The sequence below is a fragment of the Trichomonas vaginalis genome, chromosome V, assembly GCF_026262505.1.
Source record: "Trichomonas vaginalis G3 chromosome V, whole genome shotgun sequence".
NCBI classification, from domain to species: domain Eukaryota; phylum Parabasalia; order Trichomonadida; family Trichomonadidae; genus Trichomonas; species Trichomonas vaginalis.
Window position 1 is genome coordinate 13,131,801 of NC_067207.1, and position 17,086 is coordinate 13,148,886.

Genomic DNA, 17,086 nt, shown 5'->3' on the forward strand with positions numbered 1-17,086 from the left:
ATATTTTATTTTATTACTATAATAATACGTTTTTACATAGTAAGAAAGTTTAGAGACTGAAATGAAATTAAAAATTGAGAAAAAAATAAAGCTTTTCTATAAAAATTCATATTAATATATAGTATAATGATATTACAATTTATTGATAGTTGTGTTAGAAAAAAGGTACATTCACTATTTTTGACAAAATTTTAAATTTTCATGGGGTTGTAAATCTTATAATAACTAGATGAATAAGGAATAAATCCCAGTATGATGTGCATCATTATATTAAACACTATATGTAAGGCTAATGATTCTATTAACACTTATGAAGATCTATAGTATTTGAGCAGATAAATTTGATAATTTCCAAAACTCTTATATTTCAAAATTAAAGTGTGCGAATGCATTTAAATGAGAGCAAAAAGAGATTGATGCTGTTAAAACTAGGTGTTAATTTGCAATTATTTCGCATCACAAGAACTACCCAGTAAATTCGGCTATCTTTCTTTGCAATTATTCTCCATTATACATATAATATAATGGTTAGGGTTTGAAGAAAAGTTACTAGAGAATTATTGACTTTTGAAATAATGCAGAATTTTACTTGAAGAAATCATTAATTTATGAGTTCCAAATTGCTAAGCATGACGAAGGATCATTAAATTTGCTACAATTAAATACACTTATTGCAGAATTAAGATTTTTGAAATTAAAAGTTTGAAATATTGCCTTTTTGAATAAAAATTTAAATTTTATTATATAATCATGATAATATCTTATAGAAATTAAAAGAAAATATTTTAAACCATTCAAATATTTTGAATGTCTTATCAATTTAAAATATTAAAAGATAGCTTGATTTTATCATCATTAGTTGTTATCAAAGTTTTCTTCTTTTAATGAACAACAGTAAATGATTTGTTAATTACTTGTCTTCCTTTTTCGCAGCAAAATCGAAAGTTATGATGATAATCTTGCTCTCAATTTTGAAACTCTCTGATTTACAAGTAAGCATTCCTTTGGAAAAGCAGTCCTATTCTGTTTTCAAGATATTTTAAAGCCTCAATTTCATACAATGCGCAGATCTATTCGAAATTGCAAGAACTCTCAAGAAAAATGCAGCAGCAAAGAAGATTCCATAGTTTCTAGCATCAAAAATTTACAACCTTAATACAACAGTTAAAGAGAAGCTCGAAAAGAAAATATTTAACCATAAAGCTGGAAACCATTCGATATCTACTATTGGATCTAATAAAAAGTTAATTATAACATATTTAACATGCTATTTGTTGACTTTGTTCCATTATATTACCATATATATCTTTTTGAAATCTAAAATATTTTTACAATTTTAACCATGTGTTGTTGAAACCATATATCAATCTTAGCTAAAGTATAGTTTATGAGTCTGTCACCATCTAACGTATGAATTTTCAAAAATGTCAAATATGTTCATTTTTCTGTAGATTCAGCCATAATTTCACGTTGTTATACTATTCAACTATTATTTAATATTTTTATCGATTTAAATATATGATGAGATGCTTAGTTCTCCTGGAAATCGATTTTTAATCGCAATTTTAACTTTCCAAAAAAAATTCAAAAATAAAAATCCCTCTCAATTTTCTAAGTTTTATAACTCGCCAAATCTCTAGCCAATTTTTTTGGCCCGTATAAATATTGTTTGGCACTATATAGGGATGCTATTTATCATATTTTCATCCCATTTTACTGTTATCGCCTAGTGAATGTACCTTTGTTAGAAAAAATATACAACTAAAATGTCAGTTTTAAAAAATTTAAAAATTATATTAAAACAATAGTCATTGAGGATGGTTAATTGCAAAAACTCAAGAAACTATCATTATCTCTCTTTGCTTAACACATCTACAACTGGAAACATCATTCCAAATGAAGTTCCTCAGTCTCGTCAAAATTTCTCTCTCATCTACAACAAGCTTAACTCAAAACTCAAGAAACTATCATTATCTCTCTTTGCTTAACACATCTACAACTGGAAACATCATTCCAAATGTTGCATTCAAGAATCCTATTATTATTCTTTCTTTCAATCTTTTATATTTACTCTTTAAATTCTAATATAATATAAATTCTTCATTTCCTTTGTTTAAACTTTTTTCATTTTAATACCATTTTATCAGATAGTAATTTTTGTTTTTCTCTGACCAAAAATCTTCTCAATTTAACTCCACCTTCACAAAAATTCATTGAGTTCTCTCAAAATTCTTGTATTTTTGGTATACTTAAAGTATCATCTTCAAATATTTTTTTGGAGAAAATTGACTTTGCATAATATCGTAATACTTTTTAAGGCAGATAGATTTACCGTAAGTTGAAGAACTTTTAATTTGAACAGAAATTATTCAACAAATATTCTTTTTATTTGATCAATAAATTGTAATATCATTATACTATATATTAATATGAATTTTTATAGAAAAGCTTTATTTTTTTCTCAATTTTTAATTTCATTTCAGTCTCTAAACTTTCTTACTATGTAAAAACGTATTATTATAGTAATAAAATAAAATATATGTTTATTCGATCTCGTATTTCAAAAAAATAAAATTACTTATATAAAAAGATTCTCTTTAGTCAACTTTCTTTTTGAATCTCTAATAAGTTTTTACTGTTGCTTCTATATATTAAGTATTGATTCTTGTAGTAAAGAAAATCCGGAACGTTTATTTATTAGAATACTCGAACTTTGACTTACATATTACTAATTGTAATTATTTTCAAGAGCTATTTCTATTACTCCTACTTGTTCGGCTTAAAATCTGCTATATTGTTAAGATAAACTAAGTCTAAATTTTGAACCATTTTTTGAAGTTTAAAGTGTAATACATATCGATTTTTTATCCGAATTTAAGAATTGCTTCAAAGTTTTAGCGTGAAATCGTGCATTTTTTCTAATGAAATTGTTATTATAAGATAAGCAATCTGAGTTTTTTTGAATAATATGTCACTACACATGATAGAGCGTTACGTGCTGAAAAGTTACGCTTCGTTCTGAAAGTGGTAATGAAGTTTTATTAGAATTCATCAAAAAAACGTATGAAAATAATCGTATGTCAAAATGTGAGCACTTCTCAAAATTTGCTCACATTTTGACTATTTTTGTGAGATCTTCCTCACAATTTTTTGACAAACGTACAAAAAAGTGCCAAAATGTGAGCAAATGTGAGCAATTTTTATATCTCATTTTTTTGAAACTTACATAAGCGATGAAATACTTTTTTTAAGTAATCGTTTATTATATATAAATATATCTTAATAAATTTAATTCCTTAAGGTAGAGCGTGTTCAAATTTAAAATCTCATACAATATTTTCTTAATGGCGTATTTTTCTGAGGTCGCCCAAATAAAGGCGAATTCAAAATTGAGAACTCCAAGGCGTATGGCGAGTATTCAAAAAGTACGCCACTTACAAAATATTGAATGTGGATTATCAATTTTTTGGCGTGTTCAATTTCAAATTTTGATATTTATGTTTATTTTATTCAGTATAATGCTAAGAATTAAAATATAAAATTCATAGAATTTTTTCTTTGAAAATATTTTACATTTTTATTAGACCACTCCTAGACTAGTCATCAGGTTATCCTCAGATCATCCTCAGACTACTCCTTATCAGATTACTCATCATCCTCAGACTACTCCTTAGACCCCTCCTCATCAGACTACTCCTCAGATCTTCCTCATAAGACTCCTCCTCAGATCTTCCTCCTGAGACTACTCTTCAGACTACTCCTTAGAGTCCTCCTCATCAGACTAGTCCTGAGACTAGTCCTCAGACTACTCCTGAAACTACTCCTCAGATTATCCGCAGACTCCTCCTCAGATTATCCTCAAACTACTCCTCAGTCTAATCCTCAGACTCCTCCTCAGATTCTGCTCAGATTATCCTCAAACTCCTCAGATTATGCTCAGATTATCCTCAAACTCCTCAGATTATCCTCAGACTACTCCTCAGATTATCCTCAAACTCCTCAGATTATGCTCAGATTATCCTCAAACTCCTCAGATTATCCTCAGACTACTCCTCAGATTATCCTCAAACTACTCCTCAAACTCCTCAGATTATCCTCAGACTACTCCTCAAACTCCTCAGTCTAATCCTCAGACTCCTCCTCAGATTATCCTCAAACTCCTCAGATTATCCTCAAACTCCTCAGACTACTCCTCGGTCTAATCCTCAGACTCCTCCTCAGATTATCCTCAAACTCCTCAGATTATCCTCAAACTCCTCAGATTATCCTCAGACTCCCCCTCAGATTATCCCCAAACTCCTCAGACTACTCCTCGGTCTAATCCTCAGACTCCTCCTCAGATTATCCTCAAACTCCTCAGACTACTCCTCAAACTCCTCAGACAACTCCTGAAACTACTCCTCAGACAACTCCTCAGATTATCCTCAAACTCCTCAGATTATCCTCAAACTCCTCAGACTACTCCTCAAACTCCTCAGACTACTCCTCAAACTCCTCAGATTATCATCAAACTCCTCAAACTACTCCTCGGTCTAATCCTCAGACTCCTCCTCAGATTATCCTCAGATTATCCTCAGATTATCACTTTACATATATATATCGATAACTAAATAATTACTTATTATACTTTCTTTATTTTTTTTAATTTTAAAATAATATTAATATATCTTTCTACGTTTAATGATGAAAAGAGAAAGAGGAGTAAAAAGAGGAAAGAGAAAAGAAAGAGAGAGAGAGAAAAAAAAAAGAGAAAGAAAGAAAAAAAAGGACGGCTATAATTTTGTATTGTTTTGTTATTCGGCCGAATGGCGGCTACTTCGTACCCGCCATTCGGCCCCAAAAATGGCGTATTATTCTATTTTTAAACGGTCATGGCGTAAAACCGTCGCATCCCTATTCATATTATGTTTTTCAAACATTTAATCATCAAAAACACAATTGCTAATATTCATTCTTTCTATTTTACTATTCGAATTGTACGATTTATTCTTTTTTTGCTAATTTATTAAATATATCGAATCAGCGGAGGAGCGCTGTTGCAAAATGATCTATGATGTGTAGCGGTGTTTTGATAAAAAGAGGTCGGTCAACGTTTTTGAGTTTTTTCGACCTCATTATTTTTCTGATTTATCTGTTGCATTATATCAAAGGTACAATAATGCATGATATATCACTATTTTTATCTAAAAATTCCAAAGTATGTCTGTAAAAAATTTCTCCATAAAAAATTTTTCCAATCGAAAAAAAAATCGAAAATTTTTGAAACTTTTATAGAACAGTTTATTGACCGAAATTTCATTCTCATTCCATACTTCTCATTATGCTAAAACATAATCTGAAACAAGCATGTTTAAAAAAATCATAGATAACGAGATATTTGATACATAATATCAATAAATTTTGAATACCCTCTCAAAAATTGAATGGACGTCGGTCAACCCTTAAAATTCAAAAATCCCTTAATTCCTGAGGATTTTGGAAAAAAGATTTTACATGAACATGTGTATATTATATGAAGTATATTGATAAGGTAAAAATCAAATTTTATTGCATATTCATCGAGAAAATAAACTAACGAATCCCTCAAAATTGAGAGGGTAATCCTCCTCCTCTCAAATAAACGTACATACGGGTGCACCCTTAAAGTATCTAATGATTTTGACTCTATTTATAATTTCCTTGAAGAACTTTCTGCTGAAGGCAATCGAGAAATGATGTCAAAATCATATCAAGAAGGACTTTGTGAAAGGAAATCAAAGTTTGATAAAAATGTACTTCAAATGGCATGTGAAAAAGGAAATGTCAAGCTTGTAAAATCACTTATCGAAAGTGGATGTAATAAAGAATCAATGGACACAGATGGATTGACTCCACTCATTTATGCATCAAGAGATGGTCATCTTGAAGTTGTTCAATATCTTATTTCTATTGGAGCTAATAAAGAAGCAAAGCAAAAAGATGGATGGAGTTCACTCATTTATGCATCACAACTTGGTCATCTTGAAGTTGTTAAATGTCTTATCGCTTCTGGAGCTAATAAAGAAACAAAGAATAAATATGGAAAGACTCCACTAAATTATGCATCAGAAAATGGTCAACTTGAAGTTGTTAAATATCTTGTATCAGTTGGAGCTAATAAAGAATCAAAGGCTAATAATGGATGGACTCCACTCATTGATGCATCATGGAATAATAAACTTGAAATTGTCAAATATCTTATCTCTATTGGAGCTGATAAAGAAGCAAAGGATAAAGATGGAATGACTGCACTCATGATTGCATCAAGAGATGGCAGACACGAAGTTGTTAAATATCTTATCTCAGTTGGAGCTAATAAAGAAACAAAGAGTAATAATGAAGAAACCGCACTCATGATTGCATCAAGATTAGGTCGACTTGAAGTTGTTATATATCTAATCTCTGCAGGAGCTTATAAAGAAGCAAAGGATAAATATGGATTTACCCCACTCATTTTGGCATCAAGTAATGGTAAACTTGAAGTTGTTAAATATCTTATCTCAATTGGTGCTGATATAAAAGCAAAGACTAAAAATGGAAAAACCGCGCTTTCACTTTCAAATGGCCAAACAAAGGATTATCTATTGTCTATTGGAGCCAAGTAATCAATTAATTATTTAAAGCTATGGCAATGTTACTTGCACCATAAATTTTCTAAATGGATGACAGAAAGTGAAATGAAAGCTGCTATAAAATCATATACTTTTAATTTTTTTAATCCTTTTTTAAAATTTAAATTGTACACATCCATATGGATGACTGTTCGCAAGAAATAACTAATCTTGGGTTTTAAGTTTGGAATCATGCTCGTGCATGTGTTATAAACTTTAGAAAAGGATTTTATACCATTTTATTTTAATCAATAGTGAAAATATGGAATTTATGAATTCATACATAATTAAATGCTAATAAATAAGCAAACAATTTAAAAGTAATCGTTATATTTCTCTAAATGCATACAAAAATATGATATGCTTGTATTTTTTACAAAACTGAGAAAAATTATATAATAAAGCAATACAACTATAAATACATACTTTCATATAGACTTTCGTCTGCATTTATCGATGTTTATATGATAATTATTACTAATTATTAAATTTTTACTTTAGGAACAACAATTTTAATACTTTAATTGTGATATTTTGCAACACAACGAATTCCCAATTTAATCTGCAGCTGTCGAGAGGAGTTCTATAGTTTTTGAGAGATTTTTTTACAACTGTGAAAAAATTGAATAGATAAAAAGGAGCTTTAGTCAATTTTTTGTGACCATTTACATGGATTTTGATAAATTATGCGCTAAATACGCAGATCTTATCGAAATTGAGGAAATGATCTTTGATATAGGTGAATGCGATATTGCAAAACTTTTTAACAAAGTTAAAACTGCAATGAAAAAATATAATATTCACCCAAACTACTACCAGAAGATGATCGATCATGCCAGCATCAATTATCCACAATACTTATATCAATATTGGACGCTATTTCAACTAATTCGTTATGAATTTGATTACTTAATTTCATGTATCAATCTTGAATCGGATTTAAAGAAAGCTTATTACAGAGAATATGGCCTTATCAAGAAATATCAAAGCGATGAGTTACCAATTCCATCATTTTCCGAATGTTTCTCTCATTATCCTAAATCCGGTATAATTCATTCAATCATGGAAGACAAAAGCAAAACCATCAAGAAATTCATCGAGAAAAACGCCGCCGAAGAAGAAGACTAGGATGAATGGGAAGATTACAAACTCATCGACTGGTCTGCAAGATTTGGCTCCGAAAAATGCTTCAAAGAGTTTTCCAAAGTCTGCGAACCAACTACAGAAACGTTAAATTTCGCCATTCTCGGTAGAAACGCGAAAATTTATCGTGAATTGATGGGCCATTTCGAGGCATCAACTCTTGAGAACATCATCGTTTCGCACAACTTCCAGCTATTCCTCGACATCCAAAAAGACTACGAACTCGATTTAAACGGATTAATTCCATTTATTGCTAGAAACTACAATTTGAAGATGTTTCTCTACTCGTTATGCCATGCCAAGTCTAAGACCAACGCTTTCATTTACTACGGATACATCCAAGTTCCAGAAATTTATGAATATTTCTGCCAACAGCAAAAACCAACAAATCGTGAGCTTCTTGAGCAAGCAGAGCAATCAGACAATGTTTCTCTTATCAAAATCCTTCTAGATCATGGAATGGAGTTCGATCCCTCAGATTTATCATTTGACGGACATATTTTAAAGAATTTGATTTTGCCAGACTCATTTGAAGTCTATAAATATGTCTTCAACCATTTTGATAAGAAGGATCTTCCTGTTCATTTCATTTGACTGCGCAATGAGCGGATCTATGAAGATTGCCACTTATCTACTTAAAGAACATCATATAGATGTAAATTACATAAATGACAAAGAAGAAACGGCGATGAATTTGGCAGCAAGAACAAGTAGTTATTGGTTTATTAATTTTCTTTTGGAAAATGGTGCTGATCCGAATTTATCTGATGAATATTCTCCTTTGTCTGAAGCAGCAGGATGCGGAAATATCCATGAAGCAAGGATATTACTTAAACATGGAGCAGATATCAATAAAAAAGACAATAATCGTGGAGAAACTCCTTTCCAACATGCAGTATCTCGCGCGGAAATTCCATTGTTGGAAATGATGATGGAATTTAATCCTGACTTGGAAACAACAGATTTTAATGGAAATACTCCTTTGATTAAATCAATAAAAGATTCGTATTTCAAGAGAGGTGATGTTGTTTCGTATCTTGTTGATAAAGGGTGCAATGTAAATGCAAAGAATAAAGAAGGAAAAACTCCTTTGCATTTTACTTGCCAATATGAAATGTATGATTCTACAATGTTGTTGTTTAATAAAGGTGCAGATCCAAATGCTCAGGATAATGAATTAAATACTCCTGTTCATATTGCTATAATGAACAAACAAAGTAAAGCTGCTGCTTTTCTTGTTAAACATGGCGGAAATCCTAATTTGCCAAATGCTAAAGGTGAAACACCAATGAGTTTGGCAAAGTCAATGAAGTTCCCCAACCTTCATAAATTCTTCCTTCAATACGGAGGAAAAGATGAATAAAAAAAAAGTATATATTATCTTCAAATTTTTTATACAAGGGCTGTTGAACCCAAAAAGTTTTGATATAAAAAAAATAACTTTTTACATCGTCCTGCGGAGGCGACCTATGTTTCGGTCGGCCACGATATATACAATATAAATTAAGCACCCACTCTTCCCTGTATAAAATTTTTCATCATTTTCCCACTTAACTTAATTAATGTATTTAGGTGTACAAACTTCGAGAAGAAATGTAAAATTTCTTGTTGATTTTAATCAAAAGTTCTAATAATAAGATAATAAGATCTTAAAACATTGTTGTTTTTACTGAATTGTGGAAAAATAAGTGCTATGCAAGGAATTATTAAATATTTAACAATTTTTTTCAATTTATTTCCAATTGAAGCAAATGGACTGAAATATTGTTGAATAAATTTGAATAGAATACTATTCATTTCGGGTGATTTCATTAAACTTTAAAAATTCTTCAACAATCTGTTCCTCAAACCCTTACTGACTTAATAGAAATCGAAGATTTCATGTGGAATATAAACAATTCCAACATTGAAGACGTTTTCATAAAGGTAAAACAATTCATTCAAGATCACAAAGATTATAATTATATCATCAAGTCTCTGAAACGTATACTAACTAGAAGACTCCCTAGTATTGATGCTATTATCAAATTGGCTAGATTATCAGAAACTATTGATCCAAAATTTTCAAGAATTATAGATGATTTTACGAATTTACCTCCAGATATAAAATGTTTTATCAATGATGATATTGAATCATTTAGGCAATATTGCATGAAGCCAGAAAACACCAAATCATTTATTAGCAATAATTTAATTAATTGGATTCTTAAAAGCGGTGCAATCAACTGCTTTAAGTTTGCACTTTTGAATGATTACCATAAAATAGATATATTTGATTTTGCTTATTCAGTAATCGGAGGAAATCTAGAAATCATCAAGATTTGCGAGTCAAACTCCACCGAATTCGATGTTGCATATGAAAATGCTATTCAGTCTCATAGGAATGATATTGCTGACTGGATAGAAGAAAAATACTCTATACATATTAAATCCAATAATTATTTGGAAGTTTCAATAAAGTATATTAACTCAAGGGCAATATTATACTTTGTGAATGCCAATCCATCGTCTTTGATAACTTTTCCTATCAAAAAATATCTTCCAGCTCAAATTTTAAGAAATTTTAAGTTATCTCCTCCAATATCAATGGTTTTTAAACATGATTGCTTATCACTTTTCCAATTACTATTAGAATATAATCAAAATATATTGAATATAAAGCCAAAAGATCCAAACAATCAAATAATGAAATGCATTGTTAATGATTCGATTCATATTTTAAAGTATCTTGTAAATGAATTCGGTATTGTTATTAAAGATTCAATTCCAAAAGAATTAAATCCATTTATAGTTGCATATGGATTAGAGTCAGTTAAAGTTTTTCAGTATCTTTCGCAACAAGTAGAGATGAAAATGTTTTTAGAAGATTTTATCAAAATAAAAAAAGGCCTATAAAATCTTATCACAAAACATCTCTTTCATTGATATTTACACCATGTGAAATAAGAATTTCAGCAGTTTCTTTGCTATTATTTATTACTGCAATATGAAGGGCAGTTCCTCCTTGTCTATTTTTTTCTTTGATATTTGCACAATGTGAAATAAGAAGCTCAGCTGTTTCATTGCTATTATTTTTTACTGCATTATCAAGAGCGGTTTTCCAATTATTATCTTTTTCATTGATATTTGCACCAAGAGAAAGCAGATATTCGCAAAAGGATTTAAAATTAAATATCGGCGAGTAAATAAAACAATTGTTAACATCCTTAGTTTGATCCCCCCTAAAAAAGAAAAATGTAAACATGTAAGAGTTATTTCTGAGCTGAATTTCGATCTAAATAACTTGAAACAATCAACTGCTCTATGGTAACAACATAATTCAAGCAATGAATATGCACAATTAAATGGATATAAACTGCTTAAAATTCTTTGATCTTTATTAAATCCCTCTCTTTCCGTAAAAAAGATGAATTTTTCTAGGTCATTATTCATAATTGCACTGCAAATGTCATTTTCTTTATGAATATCGAGATTTTTGAATGTAATTACATTGTTAACAGGTCTTTTTAATTTAATTCCATATTTTTTATAAAACAGCAAGTCCGAAAGAAAATCAATATCGTAGTACTGTGTTAAATGATATTCATCATAAATGAATTTGCCAAGAGTCAAATATGAGTTTGTAAAGCGGTTATTGAACGGAATGATACCCAAAATATCTTTTACAATACGAACCGGGTGATAATTCCTTGAATCAATCAGTTCTGTTTTAATAATTTTGTAAATCGAGTTTAATTCGAGTAGGTGACAAAAGTGCATACTCTTAAACAACCGTCGGATTTCCGGGTGAAATCGTGACACACTTTCGTCTTTCGTAGGCAGTGGTGGTTGTTACAAAAGGTAACTTCGAATGTAGCGTGAAATCTGCAAAAAAAATTCTGAAATTTGAATGGAGAACACAAAAATTGAATAGTTTACGTCAATAAAAAAGAGAAAAATGAAGCCAATGTGTCTCGAACCTAGGACTTAGAGCAGCAATCCCACTGTTTATCAAATTACACTACATGCATCTCTCACCTCAGTGAATGAGATCAACTATATGATAACTTTTTCCCCATTATATTCTTGTGGAAAAGTGACAAATAGCAACTTTGACCCTCTCTCGTTTAATTCTTCTTCATTTTCCGTTTTTAACTGATACAACTAGGGTTGCAAATTTGGAAGCGCAGCATAAATTTGGAAGATAAAAAATTCATTTTTGGAAAAGGTGACCAAACTATTTTTTGAAAGTCCGCCATAACTTTAATGGTACTATTTCAGCGTGTACAATGAATACAAAAATTCTAAGAGTGCCACATAAAATAGTACTTTAGACTTGAGTTAATGCTACCAAGCAAATGTTAAAAAGATGACTTTAGTGTTTTGATAATCAAAGATTAAAATCATTATTGTCTAAATCAATAATCATAACGACAGAAGTTAATGTTTTTTCATCAGTGCTTTAAATCCACTTTTAAAAGTATACCTCAAAAATCAAAATATCAAAAAAAATTGGCCGATAGGTTTGGCTTTAATTTTTGTCTGCTTTTATGATTTGATATGGATGTTATAATTTTAAAAGTTGAGCCAAATTCACCAATAGATTTTTGAGATTTGCAAATACTCAATAATTTTCAGCGTGTTATCTTTTATTAAAAGAACTATTTGGTTTCAGTATCATATAAATTGATATTTACTTTCTATTTGAACCTTCATTTAGCTAATGATTTAATAATACAGATTTCATCTAGTCCTTATAAGAGAATTTTGAATTTGTTATAATAAAAAAACAAACAGATATAGCTTACACTTCTATAATAAAGATACCTTTTATAGAAATCAGTATGAAATGTGTTTTTTGACACGTAAAGCTCTCAATTCATTATAACATGTTTGTCGATTTTTATATATTTTTCGCTTTCATTATCTATGATATTAAAAATTATGTCATCAGAATGTGAAATAATTAAACAAATGCCCTGCGGGAAGTATTTTATACTAGAATTTATAAAAAAAATCACCGTACGTTTAGCCTACTGGTTATGTCGTGGAGTTCAAAGGCAATATGTTCAAATCAGTAAGCACCCAGTTTTTTTATTTTTTATATTTTTTTTAACAAGGTGAATATAACTTTTGATCGAAATCAATGAGTTACATGAATTATCATTTATCTAACTACAATTAAATTGTGAAAATATACTATCCAATATTAGCGTTTAATAAAATCAAAGATTATTGACTTATATTTTGAAAGTAATCTAAGCAGAATTTAGATATCCAAATTCTAAATATCTTCATGCTTAGATGCTAGATAATATATTCTTATTTGAAAAATTTATAATGTTATTATTTTCTTATTTGATATTTACTACAAGCAGAAAAGCATTTATATTGTAAATTAACAGATTATGATAATTATACTCGTTTTTATATGTTCTTAATGAAGAATATCAAACGTAGTTCTATGAGTTTTAAAAAATGAAAAGTTTTAATATGGCTAATATATTTATTATCATTAATAGAATAAAAAAGTTTTTTTCGCATATCACTCGATGATTTACCTTCGAGTTTTGATAAATTTCGAAAAAATTTAAGGAATGCTCTTTGAATTTCTTTACCTATAAGCATATTATCTGCCGTATTATTTTTCGCTAATTGTAGAATTTTATTTAATTTTAATAATTAACCTTCTAAGCTTATTGAGAGATCACATTGTATATTTGATACGTAGTACATATGCTAAATCTGTGAATTAGATTGTAAGATATTGAACAAACGTTCTTAAACATTTTAGATTTTAGGGAATTACTGAATTAAACTATATTTCTTATATGATATCTTCATGTTTGGATGCTTTGGGTATAATTTATTGGGCTTTTTCTATCCAAATGTTTGGCAATGGTAACCCAATTTCTAACAAATTTATGATGGAAAAATTTATGACTTTTATGGAGCCGAAAAAAAAGCATATAATGAATAAGACTATTAAAGATAAGCTGTAATTTGATTGTGAATTTTAAGAAAAGAATTTGGATTAAAATTTGAAATTCTTTTTTTTTGAAAATTAGCCGATGATATGCTTAAGCTAAAAATTACTAGAAGCGGTGTGATATAATTTATATAAAAAAACTCATAATTGCCATTATTATTGGTACATATAAAGTCAAATTATAATTTGCAGTTATGCTTTAATCAAAATCTATATTGAAACGCTTTGTCACATCCATTAAAAAGGCTGTCGCATATAAATCCAAACATTTGCTTGGTATGTACTTTTCCATTTTAACGTCCTGATTGATATAAGCATGTTTTACACTTTAAAATAGTAATTATGACAACCTGTACACCATAGAAGTAGGCTATAACAAGAAAAATTAGATTGACATCGAATAATTTCAAGATTTAGAAACAATTTGTAGCTTTCTCAATTATCTAGAGTTAAAATTCATTTATAATGAGGTCATATATTTTAATTATCTTGTAATAAGGGTTTCGTTTTGCGAAAAAAACGTACAATACGCAATTTCGCTAAAAAACATTTAGCTAGCAATTTCGACCTTTGACTCCACTCAAGACGTCACTTTTTTAATTTTGCGGTATCATATTTTTGGAAAATCTTTATGAATATTATATAAAAAGTCTCTTTAATATCTATATTTCATATTTTTATCGATTTTTAAAGTTTTTGCGAAAAGTATTCAATTATTTTTGCTATTTGGTCGGGTAAATGTCAGATTTGCGACATTTTCTGATATGATATTCAGATTCTACGTTTATATAGTAATTTATGCTTTACATGTATTTTATATAAATTTTTATTGAATTCAAATATTCAATAGTTTTTTTATGCTAGATTAGTTGTATTTATTTAAATATATTATATTGGCAACCTTTCTTTACCCTGTCCTAATAAACGCATTTTGTAAAAAAATATAGTGCATCAGTTTCGAACTAGCGTCCCGGGTACCCAATAGTATGGGGTAATAACCATTCGACCATTTGCCACGTAAAGCATCGCCGGATTTTTTGTATTTAATCACTCCCAAAACACTGTTTTGGCTTATTGGAAGCATATCAGACATAATCGCCATAATCAAAAAATCTATATACCCAATAAGTAATAAATTTGTCGATATAGATTTTCCATAAAATTAGTTTTTAGTCTGATCTTAAAATAAATTTAATTTTTTATATCAAAAAATCACATTTAAAACTACCTTTTTAGTAGCTCGAAATCCTGTTGGTGGATTTCGGGCGTACTTCAAAATTAGCTTTTCTTCTACATATGCAAGCTATATTTTAAATATGGGGCAAATCGGATCGGCGAAAGGAGTTTAGTTACCTTTTTTTTGGAAGATTTTCTGGAAGTTAAAAGATTAGACTTATTCATAAAGGCGACGGAATTTATGAATAGGGTACCCTATTTATGAACGGTTAGAATTTGGAAAAACCGTCGCAAGTATGAAAACCCTAAATATGGAAAAACCGTCAAAAGTATGAACAGGTAGGTGATCGGAATCTTCATATTTTTTATTTGGAATTTCCAAACAAAAGTTATTTCGAAATTCCAATCAATTTGGAATTTCGAAACAAGAATCTAATAATCAATTATGTATGGAAATTAGAAATAATCCCTATACTATATGCTATTGTTTTTCACTTTTTTCTAAAAAATCTTCTAAATTAATTTAGATTTAATTAATTTTTAGACTAAATGCAAATACACATGAATAATTTCTGTAATTATTGAAGAAGACTTATACTTATATCTTAACATATTCATGAATATTCTTATTTCTGATTTCTTTTTCCATTTGACAAATAAAGGGTTATCCACACTTGTCAACTTATTTATGAATAAGCATTGGAGTTTATAAATTCCAAATTGATTGGAATTTCGAAATAACTTTTGTTTGGAAATTCCAAATAAAAAATATGAAGATTCCGATCACCTACCTGTTCATACTTTTGACGGTTTTTCCATATTTAGGGTTTTCATACTTGCGACGGTTTTTCCAAATTCTAACCGTTCATAAATAGGGTACCCTATTCATAAATTCCGTCGCCTTTATGAATAAGTCTATTATATGAATATTCATTCGTTGATAAGATTTATATGATATGTAATGCTTGTTCATAAGATAAATATGCTTGTATGATAAATAATTAAATTATTTCTATAATCACTATATCTAACTTTAATTGATATTGATGAAATTTACAATATTTCGAAAGGTATTGAATATTCTTTATAATGCAAAAGAAAAGGAAGAAATCAAAACAATTTCATTTACAAATGTTTATAAAATTGGTAATCTAAAGAGTGAAAACATAAAATGTTTTTTTTTCCCAAATTTGCAATCCTAATACAACACAATATAAATATCGATATGACATTTGTAGATACTTCCTAATTCAGTGTATTCTTTTAGGTGAATAATTTGATCGGACATGGGAAAAAAATCTACACAATTCAATTTTTTCCAAAATTCAATTTTATAGCGCAACACAAAAATTATCTAAAAATTTTTATGAGCTGCTAATGGTAGAAACCTGAGATTTTTTTAAAATCGGTATGACAGAAGCGACCAATATTGGTGGTATTTGATGATACATTGCAACACTATGCATACCATAGGATAAGCCAAGGAAAAAAAAGTGCTTTAAAAATATTCAATTATTTCTTTTCTGAAGTTTACATCAAATATAGTGCTATATATAGCCATTATTTTCCTATGGATAAAATATCAAAAATAAACTATATAACAAACGTTTTTTCATTCAAAAGAATTGAGAATTTAGAGTCTTCGAAATTGAATCAAAACCGTGAATTATTTTTTTCCATTGCATGAGCAGCTCAGCGAACGCCAATCACAAGCATAGAAACGGACTCCGCCGCATCTTCTTCTTCAAGGATGGACAACCACCAGTTGTAAGGGATATTGATACCCCAGACTGGAAGAAAAGAAGAATAAGAAAGAGACAACATGAAAATTTAAAACAATTGGGTTTGATGCTTCAGCGACTTCCTCAATGCACAGCCAATATGTTGGCGAGTCAACCAATGAGACAATGCCAAACAATTCCTTCGCCACAGGTAATTTATCAATCCCAACCACAAGTCCAACCCCAAGCCTCCCCAAAAGCGGATCCCCTGATTCAGAAGATTCCTCCAATTCAGAACTACGGTCTGATTACTCAGATTTCTGAGGAAATCTCTGATCCTAATGCGGATGCATTCTTTGAAGAAATCGCCGCTTTTGAGGATCAGGATTTCGATATTGAATTTGACCCACAAATGGAATTTTTCTAATTTTGATTGGCCAGCATGCTGA

The 17,086-nt window shown here is 29.4% G+C and overlaps 7 protein-coding genes across 7 annotated transcripts, besides 4 other annotated features; 6 read left to right on the forward strand and 1 right to left on the reverse strand.

The window, feature by feature from the left end:
- Positions 1-146: part of a terminal%2Cinverted (terminal inverted repeat of MuDRx-3N1_TV transposon ID:TVAGG3_0327800) that runs on past the window's edge.
- Positions 1-3,209: part of a mobile genetic element that runs on past the window's edge.
- Positions 2,393-3,209: a terminal%2Cinverted (terminal inverted repeat of MuDRx-3N1_TV transposon ID:TVAGG3_0327800).
- Positions 3,210-3,579: 370 nt separating this feature from the next.
- TVAGG3_0327810 (uncharacterized protein) lies at positions 3,580-4,590 on the forward strand (the record flags this gene model as incomplete). Its single annotated transcript, XM_001303700.1, has 1 exon — positions 3,933-4,202. One exon carries the CDS (start codon positions 3,933-3,935, stop codon positions 4,200-4,202), a length of 270 nt encoding a protein of 89 aa, XP_001303701.1.
- A 1,124-nt stretch (positions 4,591-5,714) lies between these two features.
- Positions 5,715-6,623, forward strand: TVAGG3_0327820 (ankyrin repeat protein family; the record flags this gene model as incomplete). Its single annotated transcript, XM_001303701.1, has 1 exon — positions 5,715-6,623. The coding sequence occupies one exon, from the start codon at positions 5,715-5,717 to the stop codon at positions 6,621-6,623; it is 909 nt and encodes a 302-aa protein (XP_001303702.1).
- A 675-nt stretch (positions 6,624-7,298) lies between these two features.
- On the forward strand, positions 7,299-7,757 carry TVAGG3_0327840 (uncharacterized protein; the record flags this gene model as incomplete). The annotated part of the gene is made up of 1 exon (XM_001303702.1): positions 7,299-7,757. One exon carries the CDS (start codon positions 7,299-7,301, stop codon positions 7,755-7,757), a length of 459 nt encoding a protein of 152 aa, XP_001303703.1.
- Positions 7,758-7,907: 150 nt separating this feature from the next.
- Positions 7,908-8,366, forward strand: TVAGG3_0327830 (ankyrin repeat-like family; the record flags this gene model as incomplete). Its single annotated transcript, XM_001303703.1, has 1 exon — positions 7,908-8,366. The coding sequence occupies one exon, from the start codon at positions 7,908-7,910 to the stop codon at positions 8,364-8,366; it is 459 nt and encodes a 152-aa protein (XP_001303704.1).
- A 7-nt stretch (positions 8,367-8,373) lies between these two features.
- On the forward strand, positions 8,374-9,135 carry TVAGG3_0327850 (spectrin binding; the record flags this gene model as incomplete). Its single annotated transcript, XM_001303704.1, has 1 exon — positions 8,374-9,135. One exon carries the CDS (start codon positions 8,374-8,376, stop codon positions 9,133-9,135), a length of 762 nt encoding a protein of 253 aa, XP_001303705.1.
- Positions 9,136-10,674: 1,539 nt separating this feature from the next.
- On the reverse strand, positions 10,675-11,016 carry TVAGG3_0327860 (ankyrin repeat and SOCS box-containing protein 4 family; the record flags this gene model as incomplete). The annotated part of the gene is made up of 1 exon (XM_001303705.1): positions 10,675-11,016. One exon carries the CDS (start codon positions 11,014-11,016, stop codon positions 10,675-10,677), a length of 342 nt encoding a protein of 113 aa, XP_001303706.1.
- A 494-nt stretch (positions 11,017-11,510) lies between these two features.
- Positions 11,511-11,540: a mobile genetic element.
- Positions 11,541-16,599: 5,059 nt separating this feature from the next.
- Positions 16,600-17,064, forward strand: TVAGG3_0327880 (uncharacterized protein; the record flags this gene model as incomplete). The annotated part of the gene is made up of 1 exon (XM_001303706.1): positions 16,600-17,064. The coding sequence occupies one exon, from the start codon at positions 16,600-16,602 to the stop codon at positions 17,062-17,064; it is 465 nt and encodes a 154-aa protein (XP_001303707.1).
- Positions 17,065-17,086: the final 22 nt, after the last annotated feature.